The 19,321-nt window shown below is 36.0% G+C and overlaps 1 protein-coding gene across 2 annotated transcripts; it reads right to left on the bottom strand.

The window, feature by feature from the left end:
* Nucleotides 1-5,693: 5,693 nt before the first annotated feature.
* LOC111399551 (nucleolar protein 10-like) lies at nt 5,694-18,429 on the bottom strand. Of its 2 annotated transcripts, none has more exons than XM_023026939.1 (6): nt 17,934-18,429; nt 8,039-8,197; nt 7,717-7,808; nt 7,229-7,429; nt 6,613-6,665; nt 5,694-6,419 (listed from the first exon to the last, which is right to left on the bottom strand). In XM_023026939.1, the coding sequence occupies exons 3-6, from the start codon at nt 7,768-7,770 to the stop codon at nt 6,164-6,166; spliced, it is 564 nt and encodes a 187-aa protein (XP_022882707.1). In that variant the 5' UTR covers nt 7,771-7,808; nt 8,039-8,197; nt 17,934-18,429; the 3' UTR covers nt 5,694-6,163. The 2 variants fall into 2 exon arrangements, with proteins under 2 accessions (XP_022882707.1, XP_022882706.1); XM_023026938.1 differs by lacking the exon at nt 17,934-18,429 and adding an exon at nt 8,287-8,983.
* Between the last annotated feature and the right edge of the window lie 892 nt (nt 18,430-19,321).

Raw genomic sequence — 19,321 nt, 5'->3', positions numbered from 1 at the left:
AAAAAAAACCCCCCCCCCCCCCCCCCCCCCCCCATATACGAATTTATCTACAATTGTTTAATATGAAAATAATTGATTATGAATTATAAGTAAAAATTGTATCCATTCTGCCGTACACTTGCACCATTTTGTGAAATCGAAGCACCATGCAACCGTACAGGTGGAGTCTAAAAGCTGGTCAAGCAAATCCATGGTGCCTTTTAAGAGCGTCACCGGCAAAACCTAAGACTTCTGGTGGCTGGCCAGTGGCCCTCTCAGAACAGCCGGAAAACCACCGGTGAACGGTGGTTGGCGATCCAGATACAGATTATCTGTATATATCTGCATTAGGAGCTTGGTGAACAAAAGACAAACTGTCAATTCTTAAACCTAACTTCAAAGAAATTAATTTCAAGAAGAAATATTGCATATCTTTGATAAAGAATCATTATTAACTTCCATTATGATCAATTATTTCGCAATTAGAAAGAGTTCTTTTTGTTTCAATTCCATATAACCTGACAGTAAATTAAGAAATGAATAAAATACTTCTGAGACCAGAAATTAATTGATAAATACATGTCTGATGGCAATTTGCTTATTAACAGATACATCAGATGGAAGTGGCGGTGCCGGTTATGACTGTGAAATAGCCAAGAATATTAACACCGCCATGATCAAGACTGGGACGATGAAAACAATGACAGGCGGCGGTGGAAGTGGTGGCAGAACCAGTGGCAACACCAGGAGTGTTACTGTAAACAGTATCATTATTATGATCCACCCAAAACAAGAATTCCTCAGCATCAGATTCTTGAACTGCCCTTTTTCTTCATTTTTCATCACCTCAAACGCCATAGTTTCTTCAAATCTCTTGAATATCACCTTCATGCATTTCAACAGAAAACAACACTGATATAAATGGCCTCTTTATGTCTCTGTTTATGTCTTTACAACGGGGAGAAGACGCGTAAGCTGACAAAGCAGGATCAATTGTGGGGTGGATACATAGTATCCTAGGATTTATTTATTTTTTTCTTTAATTTTTTTTTTATCTGTTTCTTTTCTAATATATTTGGGAGTTGGGAGTTTTTCACATTGGAATTTGCTTTTAAAATTGATTAAGCAAGCAAACCCAGTTGATCTTGCCTCCTTCTTTCCTTTTTTTTTTTTTTCTTTTCTTTTTTATGGCTACATTTCTTTTCAAAAAAAAATTTGACTAACTGGCATTCTAAATTTTGTATAATAACAATTTCAAAGATTTGTGTTGCCATTTTAATCTTTTGAGTTGAAGCTGCATCCTATAAGGTCTTGAATGAAAAGAAAGTAGCTGATTTCAACATGAAAGTTAGTCTAATTATAAACAAAAATGATAGATGTGCACTCCAACATTTGATGTGTTGTTAAAAAAGGATTAGAGGGAAAAAAATTTATTTTTCTAGGCTGTCCAATGCTATGTTGTCTCGTGGCAAAGTGTAAAGGATGATGTAAAGGAAGGTGTAAAAATAGCATGATTGAATTATAAATTAATTTTGTTATTTTTACAAGAGTTTTAAAAAAATTTCTTGACCTTCGTGATGTCCTTTTCAATTTAGCTCGTGTTTGACAATCATTAAAATAAAACTTTCTTTTCTCAAATCATTTTCAACTACACATTCTCATAATAAAATATTTTGTACGTAAACTAAAAATATTTTTCAATTTTTTAATCACACATTTTTCAAAAAATTACTATTTCAAGACTCATTTTCCCAAAATCTTCTTTTTAATGGTTGTCAAACATGGGCTTAAAAGTCGTGAAAGGTACTTAGAATTTTGAAAAGAACCATATTATTTAGTCCATCCTTGGTTTAGATTAAAATTATATTAAAATTGCTTGAATATCACCTTCATGCATTTCAACAGAAAACAACACTGATATAAATGGCCTCTTTATGTCTCTGTTTATGTCTTTACAACCGGGAGAAGGCGCGTAAGCTGACAAAGCAGGATCAATTGTGGGGTGGATACATAGTATCCTAGAATTTATTATTTTTTCTTTTATTTTTTTTTTATCTGTTTCTTTTCTAATATATTTGGGAGTTACGAGTTTTTCACATTGGAATTTGCTTTTAAAATTGATTAAGCAAGCAAACCCAGTTGATCTTGCCTCCTTCTTTCCCTTTTCTTTTTTTTTTCTTTTTTTTTTCCCTTGTTCTCTCTTTTTTATGGCTACATTTCTTTTCAAAAAAAAAATTGACTAACTGGCATTCTAAATTTGGTATAATAACAATTTCAAAGATTTGTGTTGCCATTTTAATCTTTTGAGTTGAAGCTGCATCCTATAAGGTCTTGAATGCAAAGAAAGTAGCTGATTTCAACATGAAAGTTAGTCTAATTATAAACAAAAATGATAGATGTGCACTCCAACATTTGATGTGTTGTTAAAAAAGGATTAGTGGGAAAAAAATTTATTTTTCTAGGCTGTCCAATGCTATGTTGTCTCGTGGCAAAGTGTAAAGGAAGGTGTAAAAATAGCATGATTGAATTATAAATTAATTTTGTTATATTTACTAGAGTTTTAAAAAAATTTCTTGACCTTCATGATTTCCTTTTCAATTTAGCTCATGTTTAAAAACCATTAAAATAAAACTTTCTTTTCTCAAACCATTTTCAACTACACATTCTCATAATAAAATATTTGTACGTAAACTAAAAATATTTTTCTGTTTTTTAATCACACATTCTTCAAAAAAGTACTATTCCAAGACTCATTTTCCCAAAATCTTCTTTTTAATGGTTGTCAAATATGGGCTTAAAAGTCGTGAAAGGTACTTAGAATTTTGAAAAGAACCATATTATTTAGTCCATGCTTGGTTTAGATTAAAATTATATTAAAATTGCAAATCAAAATCAAATCCACAATTTTTCAACTATGCAATTATCAACTTTTTTTAGAATCTAATAAAATTCTTATTTTTATTTATACCAAACTGGGATTTAATTTGCAAATTACTTGTGTAACAACAAGCAATAGAAAAGAAAGAAATTTAAAATAAAAGAATAAGAAAGCGGTTGAACCACTTGGATTAAAAGTTTGGTTGAATTTGGTATGTTTGAATGGATTTATTTTTTGCTATTTTTAAAAATTAAGATAGAGAAACAATCATAAATTAAGATGTAATCAAAATTATTTTCCCTTCATCTACGTAAAGAAACATTTCCAAATATAATAGATGTTTTCACTCTTCAATCAACTTAGCATTCTCGGCAATTGAGCTTTCTCGTTGCCAACTTTAATTCCAAAAAAACTCGAGTTTAAATGAAAATAATAATGTTATTTGCAGTCGCTCACTGCGGCAGTCGCCCTACGTGGCATGCACATGGTATGTGGTCATTTGATTCATTAATGAATAAAAAAACTAACACATTAATGCATTTAATAATCACCTACCATGTGTATGCCACGTAGGACGACTACCGCGATGAGCGACTACGAATAGCATTACTCAAATGAAAATCCTATTTTTTTTTCTTTCTTCCATATGTCCATTTTTTCTTTCAACATTATTCATATCTTTCTCTCTTCAATTTTTTTCGCTTGGTCATCGAGTCTCGAGTTTAAAAGAAAATTCTAATTCTTTTATCCATATATCCTTTCTCATATTCAATATTCTTCACATGTTTCTCTCTCCAAATTTTTTAGTTTGGTTATTGTGTCATTCTCATCCTAAATAAGATGTAATCAAAATTATTTTCCCTTCATCTACGTAAAGAAACATTTCCAAATATAATAGATGTTTTCACTCTTCAATCAACTCAGCATTCTCGGCAATTGAGCTTTCTCGTTGCCAACTTTAATTCCAAAAAAACTCGAGTTTAAATGAAAAGAATAATGTTATTTGCAGTCGCTCACTGCGGCAGTCGCCCTACGTGGCATACACATGATACGTGGTTATTTGATACATTAATGAATAAAAAAACTAACACATTAATGCATCTAATAATCACCTGTCATGTGTATGTCACGTAGGGCGACTACCGCAGTGAACGACTACGAATAACATTGCTCAAATGAAAATCCTAATTTTTTTTTTCTTTCTTCCATATGTCCATTTTTTCTTTCAATATTCTTCATATATTTCTCTCTTCAAAATTTTTCGTTTGGTTATCATGTCTCAAGTTTAAAAGAAAATTCTAATTCTTTTATCCGTATATCCTTTCTCATATTCAATATTCTTCACATGTTTCTCTCTCCAAATTTTTTAGTTTGGTTATTGTGTCATTCTCATCCTAAACAAGCTATGGTGGGATTTTGTCATTTAGAGAGAGAGATTAGCTCAAACAATATATTTTCTCATTTCATTTATCTCAAATCTAGAAATGATGTTTAACTATTAATTTCTTCAATACTTTTCTTGAAAATCACCAATATTGGAAATTATTTAAGTTCTTAAACAAAGAAACTAATAATATTCAATAACTTTTATTGTAGAATTGTGTATTCTTGAAAATAGTATTGTCCAAAATAAAATTTGGTGTAATTCAATACTCAAAGCAGGAAAAAAATAAAATAAAATAAAAAGTAATTTTGGCCATATAAAATAACAAAAAACAGCTTCCAAACTAGACGATTAAATTATAAATTTCTAAATAATTTTCTATTATTATATACTTAACCATAAGCTAATTGGTAGAAATATTTAAGCAACCTTTGCATTTGAAAAATCGTTTCACTTACTTTCACTATCATCTCTGCGGATTATGTCTAGTCCCTATCAGTTATGACTAATCGTTCATCTTATTGTATTAATGTTTATATTATCAAAGGTCAAATCCACACGCGAATATGAACGCAGCTGATATCCATTTTTGGTTCTACTGCTATTATCCGTGAAAAAATAAAAATAATAATAATAATATTATTATTATTATTATTATTATTATTATTATCAAAAATACATAATTTATATCTATTTTTCTTTCTTGGAACGAACATGAAGTTTGACAAATTAAATAAAATACAATAAAATAGTAGGTCCTGAACCAATTAAAAAAAAAAATGGTTTCAATCACCTTTATTTTCAGAGCATATCCGTGCCACAATAAGCAATTTAAGGGATTACGTAATGTGCTTTACTTCTTGATTCTGAATGGACATATAATTTATCATAGAATAATATTATTTGCAGTCTCTCACTACAGCAATCGTCTTACATGACATACATGCGATGATTAATAATTTGATGTCACGTGGACAACTATGACAATAAGCAACAACAAATAGCATTACTTATTATCATATATTATGTATCTATTTTGTTATTAGTAATGAATCTGGTGTCGTAACCTAAATAAATTGCACAACCCAATATGCATTACCTAAATTTTGATTTATTTTTTTTTTTTTCAATTACATTCCTTTTTTGATAGAGATGAGTCTGTAAAACTCTTCAAGAACTTTTTTTTTAATAATCATATTTAATTTTTATTAATGAATTAAACAAGCCTTATGTTTATATGCTAGATTAGACACGACTTGACAGATTTAGTTAATATGTTAAACAAAGAACGATAAGGACAAGTACCACACACGTCTCTGTTAGTAAATATTATTAATTATAATCTACTTATTTATGTCATTATCATTTAATTTGTGAACAATGAATCATGCCACATTGCCACTACTATTGCGTAAGTTGACGGTGCCTTTTGTTGTTTAGTCAAAACATGCGTCGATGATTTTTCTTACTACATTTCAACAAAAAGATACGTAACGAATTACAACAAAAGAGCATTGATGTTTTTGTCATAATGTCATTCACTATCATTTTTACTTTTAACACTCAGTTCTTCAGCAAGAATTGAGAAAAATAATGAGTCAAGTTACTTATACTTGTTTGTTCACACTTTGGTTTACTCGGGTCCACCTCCTCCTCTCACATGGGGGTCGGAACCCACATCATGACCTCTACATGGGACCAGACCTCATGTGAGAGAAGTGGTAGGGTCGGGTAACTCAAAGTGTCAACAAACAAGTACAAATGACTTAATTCATTTGCTTATTGGCTCCTTGCATTGTTGGCATACACATCGGTCTGAGCAGCAGAATTTTCTCCAGACGAGCTCAACTTCATCGACACCCTCTTCCTCTTCCTCTACCTCTCCCACGAAACCCCCCTCCGCCTTGGGAACCAGATCCGTCTCATAGATTCAGTGATTGTATTCTTCTCTTCCCACGTCGTGTTTCCTTATCCTTGTTATCCTCCACGTACTTTTTCGAACTTCTAGGATTAAAAGAAATTTCTTGTGACTCTTTTCCTCCTAGCTTGACATCATGCTTTGAAGCTCGTTGCTGCTCTTTTCTCACCCTTTCTCCCATAGGAAGAGGAATCTCCTCGGCAAGAGATACACCCTTCGAAAATGCTTCTGCATGTCGCTCGTCCTTCATTTCGTAGAATCTGCAAATAAATTTAAAAATATAACCCTTAACTCAGATTTTATACAAAACAAAAAGATAATTAGAACAAGCATGTCTATAATTAATTTACTATAATGACTGTATTTTGTTTGGAAGAATACGAATGACAAGGTCAAGAATAACACAATGGGTCTACTTAAAAGGGAGTAAAAGATAAGTAGGGGAGAGTTTACCTTGGAACTCGTAATTTTCCCACTGGATTTGTTGTCACTGGCATCCTCAGCTTCTGATGATTCACTCACATCAGACCCACTAATAATTTGGTCCTCTTCCATAACAGTTTCAAAATGTTCCTCGAGCAAAGACGGTTTATTTGTGGATATATATATATATATATATATATATGTTCGGGTGTAAAGCCAGATATTCTTGTGAGAATTCATCAATTTCAAAGTGCTGTGTGAGAAATCAATATGCAATCCTTAATTTCCATGCTGAAATGAATTTTAGAAACAATTTGATAAATGCATCCGATTTCGGAGGAAATGGAGTGAAGCAATTCTTATACAATATACACGATCCACCAACATATTTATGTATCCTGTTCGTTCTCAGAGGTAAACGTCTCACTGAACAAATTAGTCACCTAGACATATATATACATGTAAAAATCATTCTTCCATTGTTTGTTGAATGCTTCTGCTTTATTGTTCACTGTTGCTTAATTCTTCAACAATTTAAAAAAAAAAAAAAAAAAGGGGGGGATGATTGGATATTTTAATCACCTAAAGGAAAATTAACCCAAAAATCAACAAAGAACATCTGGCAAATATCAAACTGAGGGAGTACCTTATTCTCAAACATCTCTGTGAACCACTCATCTTTGAGAACTTCACTGGTGAGACCTTTCTTTTTCTTAGTTGTTATCTTAACATCAGATATTTTCTGTGTATCAATGCCATCAGCCTCCTTATTTTCAGTTTGAGCCTCTTCTTCTTTAAGAAGTCGGGCTGCCAGATTTCGGTTAACTTTTGGCAGCCTCTTCTTGAGCTGCAAGAAGATTTTTCGTGATTGAATGTTTACACATCGAAAATCTAAAAGAAATGGAATGGTGATATAATCTATGAGGAAAAGACGTTCAAAAATATAATGCAGTATCAAACAAAACTAGTCTATTTTAAGTAACGTCTTCAAAATAGAAATTGATATTCTGTCTCCTGAACTTCAGAAGAGTAGTGGTTAAAGAAAAATAAAACCCTATACCGGCTTAAAAAATAGCATGGCTTTATAAAAAAAAAATAAAAAAAATACTATTAATACTTATGAAAATTGCAAACCGTAATTCGAGAGGCTCGTAAAGCTTCCAATTTTTCCTGTTTTCGCTTCTCCATATAAGATATATAAGCAAAAGGTCTGCCAAATCTTTTGCCTGCAGTTGAAGTCATAAAAGCTTTTATTAGAACAATACTCAGATACCATAAGCCTTCAAAGTACCAAAATCAAAACTTCAATAATTTTTTCTGTCAAAATGAAATTAGAAGAATCGCTGGTTAATAAGTTTTGAAGGATAAGAAAACTTATTTGCTGGAGCCAAGTGGTAAGGGACGGAATATCGGGGTAAATGATAAAATAATTCCATTAGCAGATTTAAGATTATACCTTTTGGTACAGCAGATAGTCGATAAAGAAACCGTGCATGGAGGCTTTTAGAAGATTGGTACCAATTAAATTAGTTAAGTTCAGTTTCGCAAGGTCTGCTTTTGTCAAAAATTTGTAATCATCATAAATAGTAGTCTGTGCATTCTCCTCAAGCTTTTCCTGGACAGGGAAAATTTAGCATCATCATTAACATCGAATAAGGCTTTTATAAATACAAGATGATATATTAGGACATCAAGTAAACATACCATTAAATTCTCTATATAAGAACACCACTTTGAAGCGGGTCCAAAGTCTGGTATCAAGTAAGATGGTATTTGGCTGCTGTCTAGAGCCAACAGCATCAATCCACTTTCTTTGAAGACACATAGATCCTTAATTTTCCTAACGGTAGGTTCGATGCTACTCATACCTTCTCCCTGAAATTAACCAAACTTGACCGAGTCCCAAAAATTTGTACACCCTGGTAAAAGTTGACTTCTGAGAGAATTGTTGCCAGTCATGTGAATCATTATATTCACCTAATCTCACCCCTGAAGGACGGGTGGTCAAAACTAATGGAACCGGAGTTAAGTCAGATGATCAGGAACGCAGAGAAGATGTATGAAAGGAGGAGAATCGGTCCCGAAAACTGGAAATTCATTCAATGGAGAAGATCCAGATGGATGGGTATTCAGAGCGGAGAAGTATTTTACCATCAATTTCTTGTCCGACCGGGAGAAAATAGAGGTGGCGGCAATTTGCTTTGAAGGAGAGCATCTAGCTTGGTTCCAATGGAAAGATAGCTGGCAGATAATCAGGAGTTGGGATGATTTAAAGGGGCGCCTGTTGGAACGATTTCGGCCATCCCAGGAGGACTCGATTTTAGAGAAAATATTGGCGCTTAAACAAGAAGGGACGATCAACGAGTATTGTTGGAGATTCGAGGTTCTGGCAACCCCATTACCAGCAAGACGTGCTGGGGGGAATTTCATTAACGGGTTGAATGTGTCAATTAGATCTGAAGTGAGTAGAGCTGGACAAATCTCCTGAACCAAACCGATCGAACCGAACCCGACGGTTCTTGTCAAATTAAATATCCGAACGAGTATCTGAATTGAGAACTAATGGGTACGGTTCGATTCTCGGTTCCAGATTAAGAACCGAAGAACCGAATCTTTCTAATTTTTTTTTATATTGAGTAAATCAAATTATTTTAATTTTAATTTTTTCTAAACAAATTAACAAATTAACGATTTCTAAATCCAAATTTTTGGCCCAATAATTTGTTTCATTTCTTTTCTAATTTTTTAATTTTTTGCCCAATTACCCATTTTATTGTTTCATTTCTTAACCAAACAAGATCAAATCCACTAAATAACCCTAAACACTTACACTAAAATGCATAATGTTGTCTCAACTCTCTACTTACTCTCGCAGCCTCACTAATATTCTAAAACCTATACAATCGTCGACCGACACTGTGACCTCCAGTCGAAACTGTGACCTCCGCCGATCGAAGTTTTGATCGTAGCGATCATTTGAACAAGGTAGTTTACCAGTCTCTGACATTCCAAAACCATTGAATGTATCATTAGTTGTATTTATATAATGTTGTTATAAATGTTAAAAAATTTAATTATAGTACAGAATCGAACGGAACCGAACCGAAGTGAACTGAACCGAACAGAACCGAACCCGAACGGTTCCATTATTATATTTGGACCCGACGGTTCCATTTACTAGATACCCAAAATTTTTGGTTCGGTTCGGTTCGGTTCTCTTTAGAACCGAACCGACCCGCGCCCACCCCTAGAAGTGAGGATGTTGAAACCTCGTGGGGCCACATCATGGCTTTGGGCCAAAGAGTCGAGGACTGCAATGAATTGTTGAGGCAAGCACCACGGCCCAAATAGAGGTAAGATGGGTATTCCCAGCCCATATATCTACAACTCACAAATAGATCCTTATAATCTTACGCACAGTCCACATACCTCAAATGTCTTGAGCCCTTATGCACCCAAGGTCATGACACCCATTACAGTGGTTCGTCTGATGCAAGCTTTGAGAAGCGCGCTGTCATTTAAGAGGTTGTCTGACGATGAGCTTCAACGGAGGAGAGAGAAGGGGTTGTGTTACAAGATGAAGAGAAATTTGGGCCGAGTCATAGAACCGTGATAAAGAGCTCCAAGTATTGGTAATGCAGGACGGTGATGAAGGAGAAGTGCAGGAGATCGAAGGCGAAGTGGAGCAAGAAACAGACGTGGGTGACCTTGTGGAATTATCGATTAACTCAATGATAGGGTTCACCACTCCAAAGACAATGAAGCTAAAAGGGACTGTGATGGGACACGCGGTAGTGGTTCTCATCGATTGTGGGGCAACTCACAATTTTATTTCGAAAGAGTTAGCGACTCGGCTGGTACTGGCCACTACAAGAACGTCCAACTACAGTGTTCTCATGGGAACTAGTATGTCTGTTCGAGGAGGGAGAGTATAAAGGGGTCGTGGTATCCTAGCCAAGCATTGATGTGGTTGATGATTTCCTCCCGTTGACATTAGATTGCACACACATAATATTGGGCATGAAGTGGTTAGGTAGCTTGGGAAAGATGCAAGTGAACTGGAAGGGAGTTGACCATGAGGTTTAAGGTGGATGGGGAAACGATCTTGCTGAAGGGTGATTCTAGCTTGATCAAATCGCAACTTTTCTTGAAAGCTATGATTAAGGCATTCAAAGATGGTGAGCAAGGGATGCTATTAGAATTGCGATACATGGGGATGGAAGAGGTAGCAGGATTAGAGTCAACCCTTTCTGCAGTCGTGGAAGTATTACACCGTTACCGAGAGTGTTTAAGCAGCCCAATGAATTGCCACTGACTCGTAACCGAGAGCATGCCATTATGCTGCAACCTGGAGCAGCGCCGATGAATGTTTGGCCCTACCATTACCCTCATTTTCAGAAGAATAAAATTGAAAGAATGGTTCAAAACATGCTTACAGCTGGGATCATTCAACCTAGTTCAAGCCCATTCTCAAGGCCTATGTTGCTCATTAAAAAGAAAGACGGCAGTTGGCGATTCTGTGTAAACTATTGAGCTCTCAATAAAATTACAATGCCTGATCGATTTTCGATCCCTATTATCGATGAGCTATTGCACGAGTTATAAAGAGCTCAGATTTTTTCCAAGTTGGAACTAAAGTCGGGTTATCATCATATCAGAATGAGGGTGGAAAACATTCCTAAGACAGCTTTTCGCATGCATGCAGATCACTGTGAATTCCTAGTCATGCCGTTTGGTTTGACTAACGCCCCATAACTTTTCAAGGTTTAATGAATGAGGTATTCAAACCATCTTTCTGGAAGTTTGTGCTTGTATTCTTTTATGACATTTTGGTTTACAGTGGATCAGTGGAAAAACACAGGAACCATCTGGAGACAGTCTTAAGGTGCTTACAGGAACATAAATTGTATGCTAATGAGAAAAATGCATGTTTAGGAGACACCAACTGGAATACTTAGGCCACGTGATTTTAGGAAAAGAGGTGGCGGCTGACCAAACCAAGGTTAAGGCAATGTTGTAATGGCTGATGCCTTGCACTATTCAGGATTCGCGAGGGTTTTTTGGGCTCACAGGCTATTACAAGAAGTTTGTGCAGGGATATGCTAAGCTGGCCTGAACTTTGACAGAATTATTGAAATGTGAGGGATTCTATTGGAATGCAAATGTTGAGGCAGCCTTTCACCGATTAAAGATAGCTATGACTAAAGTCCCAGTTCTTGCCTTGCCAGATTTCTCTCAGGAATTCGTGATAGAGATAGACACTTCAAGACATAGGTTGGATGCAGTTCTGATGCAAAACCAACATCCAATCGCTTATTTTAGTTAAGTTTTATCCCGAAATGCTCAAAGCAAATTAGTTTACGAGAGGAAGCTGATGGCTATTGTATTTGCAGTCCAAAAATGGCGACATTATCTAATGGGTTGACACTTTGTGGTGAGGACTGACCAGAGGAGTTTGAAGTTCATGCTTAAATAGTACATTGTTAGTATTGAGCATCAAAACTGGTTGATAAAGCTGATGGGGTTTGATTTCGATATTCAGTATCGACCAGGTCTTGACCACAAAGCAGCTGATGCTCTTTCAAGAATGGAGCCGTCTCTGAATTTGTTGATGCTATCAATGTCACGAGTGCTACAATTGGAAGAGCTTAAGGAGGTGGCTCAGGACGAGGAGTTGGGGATAATGGTAACCAACTTGCAACCTGGACAACTAGTTAAAGCAGGGTACTCATTGTCTGACAAAATTTTATGCTACAAGGGACGTGTGGTACTACCTAAAAACTCCCCTTGGGTTTGATCATGTTGAAGGAATGTCATGATACCAATGTTGGAGGCCATTCAGGTTTCTTAAAAACATACAAACTGGTGGCCAAGGACGTGTATTGGACTGGGATTAAAAAGGATGTTAGAGACTATGTCCGGGTGTGCCACCAGCCAAGAAAGTATGTAGCCTTATCACCTAATGGCCTCTTACAGCCTCTTTCCATTCCTGAATCAATCTGGGCAAATGTTTCTATGGACTTCATCTAGGGGCTGCCGAAATAAAGAGGCCTGGACACCATTCTAGTGGTGGTGGACCGTTTGAGCAAATTGGCCTCAAACATCTCTTCACTGCAGGTTCAGTGGCAGAAGTGTTTGTTCGGGAGATTGTTCAATTGCATGGCATACCCCAGTCAATCATCTCAGACCAGGATCAAATTTTCATAAGTTCTGGACGAAACTGTTCAAGACACAAGAAACGACCCTCAAGCACAGTACTGCATATCACCCCCAGAGGGCAAACTGAGGCTGTCAACAGATGTTTGGAGGCATATCTAAGGTACTTTAGGTCCAGCAAACCGTGTTCGTGGAGTCAATATTTTCCATGGGCTGAGTTTTGGTACAATACTTCTTTCTACACAGCAATAAAACACATCCCTTTTCAGATTGTTTATGTTCTGCCTCCACCACCAGTTTTGCCTTTTGAGAATGGTACATCGACGATGTCATTAGTGGAACAGGATAGAGATGAAGTGTTATAGGAACTTAAAATGCAGCTCACTGGTGCCCAACAACATATGAAGCATGTGGCAGACGGGAAATGCTGTTAGATCAACTTTAAAGTAGGTGAATTGGTATATCTTAAACTCCGCCCACATCATCAAAAATCTGTGGCCAATAGGCCACATTCTAAGCTATCTCCACATTACTTTGAGCCATTTGAGATTGAAACAGGGGTCGGTCAGGTTGCTTATAAGCTGAAACTTCCAACTAATGATGTTGTACATCCAGTTTTTCATGTGTCACAATTCTAGAGAGCCATCGGCACAATTCACACTGCCTCTTACCTGCCTTCACAGCTGACATCTTCTGAGCTGTTTCAGTTGGAGCCAAAGGCGACACTTAGGATCAAACAGAATCCTTCTATACAAGTGGGAAGTGTTAACTCAGTGGAAAGAATATCACGAATTTGAGGCCACATGAGAACCGGTTGACTTGATTCGTCATCAATGACAAAGGTATTCAATTTTATCTAACGCGATTCCCTCATTCTGAGAGTTTGTCTATATAAATAGGGCTAATTTCCCTAATTACAAGGCTGGGATTCAGCCATCACAATTCATTCCTACCATCTAGACAATTGTCATATATGGTATCTAATCTAAATTGCTGACTAATTGACATCCCCCCTCAAATTGATGCTGGGTGATCAAGAAGCATCAATTTGCTCACAAAAAGAGATGGTGTTGACGAGTCATTGCTTTAGTGAATACATCAGTGATCTGAAGGTCTGTAGAGATATGCAGAAGAGAAATAATACGAGAGTCGACAGCCTCTCTGATGGAATGACAATCCACTTCGATATGCTTCGTACGCTCATGATATATCGGATTAGCAGCAATCTGAATAGCACTCATGTTGTCCTCATAAAGAGGAGTTGGGTCAGATTGAGGGAAGCCAAGCTCAGTTAACAACCCACGAAGCCAAACAATTTCAGAACATGCAACAGACATGGCACGATATTCAGATTCAGCAGATGATTTGGACACACGAGCCTGCTTTTTAATTTTTCAGGAGATCAAAGAATCACCCAGAAACATACACCAACCCGTAACAAAACGACAAGTATCAAGATACCCAGCTCAATCTGCATCACTAAACGCAATAAGATGGATAGAAGAGCCAGCAGGGAAAAATAACCCATGATGAGAAGTACATCAGAGATATCGAATGATGCGGCGAACCGCCCTAAGATGAAGATGTCGTGGAGCTTGCATGAATTGACTAACCTGTTGGATGGGGAATGATATATCAGGCTGAGTGATGGTTAAGTAGTTGAGACTACCAACTAGTTGTCGAAAGACTGTGGGATCAGGAAGGAGATCACCCTCATCACGACGATATTTCACATTGACTTCCAGAGGAGTATCGATCGAAGAAAAATCTTGAAGACCAACCAGAATGATCAAGTCTTGAATGTATTTATGTTGGTTCAAGAATATGCCTGTGGAATTAGTATGTGTACTTCCAACCCCAGAAAATATGTAAGCGAACCAAGATCCTTCATATGAAACGAATCCTATAGATGTTGCTAAAGTCGAGTGATTAATGCAGAGTCCGTGCCAGTGATGACAATATCATCTACATACACAAGTAATAGAACAATACCGGTAGATGTCTTGCAAAGAAATAAAGAGGAGTAATACTAGCTCTGGATAAAGGAAAGTTGTAGCAAAGTAGATCGAAACTTCTCAAACCATGCTCGAGGGGATTGTTTTAATCCATAAAGAGATCGCTTCAACTTATAATACTTGTGAGGGAGAGAAAACGAGGCCTGGGGGAGGTGCCATAAAAATGTTTTCCCTAAGATCACCATATAGAAAAGCATTTTTGACGTCCATCTGATAAAGAGGCCACCCCTTAGAGGCAGCAATAGAAAGAATAGTGCGTACCGTAGTCATCTTTGCTACTGGAGCAAATGTCTCCTCATAATTCATACCATACTCCTGCCTATTTCCTAGAGCAACTAGGTGAGCTTTATAACGATCCGAAGTTCCATCAGAGCGAAGCTTAACAGAATAGACCCACTTACAACCTATAGCCTTGACATTAGATGGACAAGGAACAATGTCCCAAGTATGATTCTCTTGTAGTGCCCGAAGTTCTTCATCCATAGCCTTCCTCCAACATTAATGTTTAGCAGCCTCGGAATAACTAGGAGGTACAGGAATAGATGTCAATATAGTAGACAATGAATGAAAAAAACCATACCTATCAGAGGGTCGAGAAAATCGACTAGATCGTCGAGGACCCGGGTTAGGGGGCACATCCGTCTCAGATGCCAAGTCAAATTCTAGAGGTGGAGGCTGAACAAGCTCAGATGTGGGATCGTGCTCAGGAAGAGGCCTAAGTGGTCGACGTCTCTCATACACAAATCCAGGTTTGAATCGTTCAGGATGAGAAGTTAAATCATCAAAGCATGGAAGAAAAGTAATTTCAAGCAAATGTTCATCATGAGTAGAAAAGAAAGGTTGTTGCTCAAAGAAAACAACATGACGAGAAATCCGAAATTTGTTAGAAGATGGATCATAACAAATATAACCCTTGTGTAAAGTACTATAACCCATCAAAGCACATATAACAAATTGAGCAGATAATTTGTGTCGTTCGTGAGAAGGCAAATGAACAAAGCAAATACATCTAAAAGTATGCAGATCATGGTAAGTGGGATGTTGATTATGAAGACGATAATATGGAGAGTCAAATTGTAAAACTTAAGAAGGCAATCTATTGATCAAATAAACTGCAGTAGACAATGTTTCGACCCAGAATTTTGAAGGAATATACAAATCAAGTAATAATGTATGGACAACATCTAAGAGATGACGATTCTTTCCTTCTACCACCCCATTTTGTTGAGGTGTATAAGGACATGATCATTGAGACACAATCCCTTTCTGATTTAAAAGATCATGAAACTCATGGGACATATATTCCCCACCAGAATCTGATCATAAGATTTTAATATTGGCAGAGAATTGGGTTTCCACATATGTCACAAAAGTTTTAAAAACTGAAAATACTTTAGATTTAAAATGGAGAAAATAGATCCATGTGTATTGACTATAATCATCAATAATCGTCACGAAATATTTATTTTGAGCATGAGAGGTGATAGGCGTAATGCCCCAAACATCACTATGTACAATATCAAATATCTTTTTAGCACGATTACCGTGGGAAGGAAAAGGAAGAGTTTTACTCTTTCCCAATTTGTATTTAGAACAATCGAAGCACATATTATGAGAAGAACTATTTTTATTGCCCAATAAACTAGAATTTAACAAATAAGACGGAGTAGCAGAGTTTGGATGGCCCAATCGTTTGCGCCAGACTTCACTTTTATTGTTAACATTCATACAAGCTAAAGATAAGTAACTATGAATTGAAAAATGTAAGGAAAACAATCTTCCAATTTTAGGCCCCTTTACGAGTATCTTCCCGGACATCTAATTCTCCACAACACAACCACCACGAGAGAAATGTACATCACAATTGTTATCAACTAATTGACCGACTAAAATAAGACTTCTAGACAAATCAGGAGATATGAAAACATCCCGAAAAGTGGAATTAATGTTACCAACATCATCAATAGCCAAATGACTTCCATTAGCTACTTGAATATGAGATGAACCTTGATATGGGCGAATATCACAAAGACCATCTGAGGAATTGGTCATATGGTTTTGAGGCACCAGAATCAACTACCCAAGTTTGAGAAAAAGTATTATATTTACCTTGAAGTCCCAAAGCAGAGAAAGCGGATACAATCATTTGTCATGCTCTGATACTATAACAAAGGTATTCAATTTCCTCTAACTCGATGCCCTCATTCTGAGAGTTTGTCTGTATAAATAGGGCTAATTTCCCTAATTACAAGGTTGAGATTCAGCCATCAGAATTCATTCCTACCATCTATACAATTGTCATGTATGGTATCTAATCTAAATTGCTGACTAATTAACAATCAATTCCCTAACTTCCACCTTGAGGACAAGGCGGATTTTGGAGGAGGTGGTAATGATAGACCACCGGTTAAGTTCGCATATGCTAAAAGAAGAAAAGGAGAAGTCGATAGCGAAGAGAAGGAAATCAGAGCAGCAAAGTAGTTAGATGGTTACTTAGTTCAAGGGGATATTTTGGGTAGTTGAGTCAGTTTAGGGAAGGATGTAAATAAATATAAAAGGGTGGGGAAAGAGAAGGCATTCACATTTATTGTGGTGTCAAATAGGGAGAGACCAGACCTCTCGAATGCCTTGGATCTCCTTTTCATATTCAATTTTTTCAAACCACCATGACAAGGTAATTTTCCTCCAAAAAATTGTTTCCAACAACTGAATCTCCATGCCTATCTTCTTCATACTAACACAACTATTTACAATTTACCAAAATACACTAGATCGGTCGCCATTTATTGATGCTCCATGCAACACCCAGAATAAGATAAGTGATTATTTCAATAAATCATATCGTGCATAAAAAAGCCATATACAGTCATTTAATTTGACAATCCGTGAACAATATCCTTATGATAGTTGAAAAATCATAGCAAGAAGACTATATGCTTCATCTTCAAAGCTATGAAGAACATCTACACTAGTCAAATCTAAATATGAAGACAACTATATGACCAATCAAGGCACAAAATACCTGCGAAACAAGCATTAAACAGTTAAATAATAAGATGAAAAACTTCCTTATAATCTGTAGATCCCAAATTTTGACTGTGTTTATCAGTAGTGATTAATTTTTCTCCCTTAGAGTTTAGTGTCTTGTGCTACTTAATATTCAATATAGGGCTGCCATACCTGCAAAACCATGAAAGATTCCCTAAGATCCCCATGAAAGTATAAAGACCTTGAAATGATCAAATAACCGAAGTAACTGTGAAGCTAATACAAGCAACTCCCATATGATCCTTCACTCTCACAGGATTAGATTTGTGCAAATCATAGATTAGAACCTGAATTATTTGAAGAAAATAAGAGCATGTGAAGGGAAAATAACTACAACAGACATTAGCATATAAAGCCATCACATTCACATAACATAATGTATCAAAAAGGAAACAGATAAAAAAGGCAAGTATTGTCATATGCCTTATCTAAACCTTCTCGCTTTTTCAAACAATGCTTTTCACTATTTGGTATTTGAAAGCATCTTCATCTATTTACAAATAATAAAATAATGCAACTTTACTGCTTTGCTTCCTTCCATGCAGATTGGATCAATTTTGTGTGGGGCCAAATAAACTCAAACCTAATGACTTGAAGAAAAGTTGCTAGTTAAGCAAACAAGCATAAAACAAATACTCTAAAAATGCAGATTGAGTGCAGAACCAAGAGTAGCCAAAAAACCACTTGGTTAATATATATTCAATAAATGAAAATTCACTTAGTCAACAAGCACAAAATGAGATTGCAAATTCACAAAAGCCCAAGCAATAATTGAGGCCGTATCCCATCAATAGTTATATCCACACCTAGAGTTACCAATATGGCATAAGAGAATGATCAAAAAGTAAACAAAGTAATAGATAATAAGACATGACTATAAATCTACAATAAATGGTAATATAACATTCTCCGTCTTACCTTTCCACCACTACTTCCAACAGCCATGAAAAAACCATGTTTACCGCCAAACTCAATTGTTATAACCTCCTACAATTTTGACATATTATTTAATATTTATATCAATTAAGAACAATTCATTGGCAATACTCAAGCAACTTATGCATCATCCCCAACCCTCCACCTCCCAGCCCAACACTCTTGCACCCTTTTCAAGCAAAACTAATCTCAGGGTAGTCACCAAGAGGTGGAGATGGTATCTTATCAAAGTAACAGGAAGCTATATAAAATTTGTTACCCATCAATGTCACAAAAGGATGCAACAACATTTATCTAACAAAAGAACCGAAAAATCGAGATAGGTTTTTGTAAAAACTTGCCTTTCATTGTGTTCTCTATTGTGTATATACATATGTACAGTCATTGAATGTATAAGGTAACTAAATAAATACAATTCCCTAAAATAATCTATTTTCCAAATATATTCAAATCTATTTACGGTAACATCCCCCGTCAAATTGATGCTAAGAGGTTAACCAGCAACAATTTGCCAATAAGAAATTGATGCTGCAGTTGAGTCAGTGCTTTGGTGAACACATCTGCCACTTGGAGATCAGAAGAAA

Source organism: Olea europaea, chromosome 9, assembly GCF_002742605.1.
Source record: "Olea europaea var. sylvestris chromosome 9, O_europaea_v1, whole genome shotgun sequence".
NCBI lineage: Eukaryota > Viridiplantae > Streptophyta > Magnoliopsida > Lamiales > Oleaceae > Olea > Olea europaea.
Note: the sequence above shows the minus strand (reverse complement) of the source record. Positions and strands in the feature narration are given on the sequence as shown.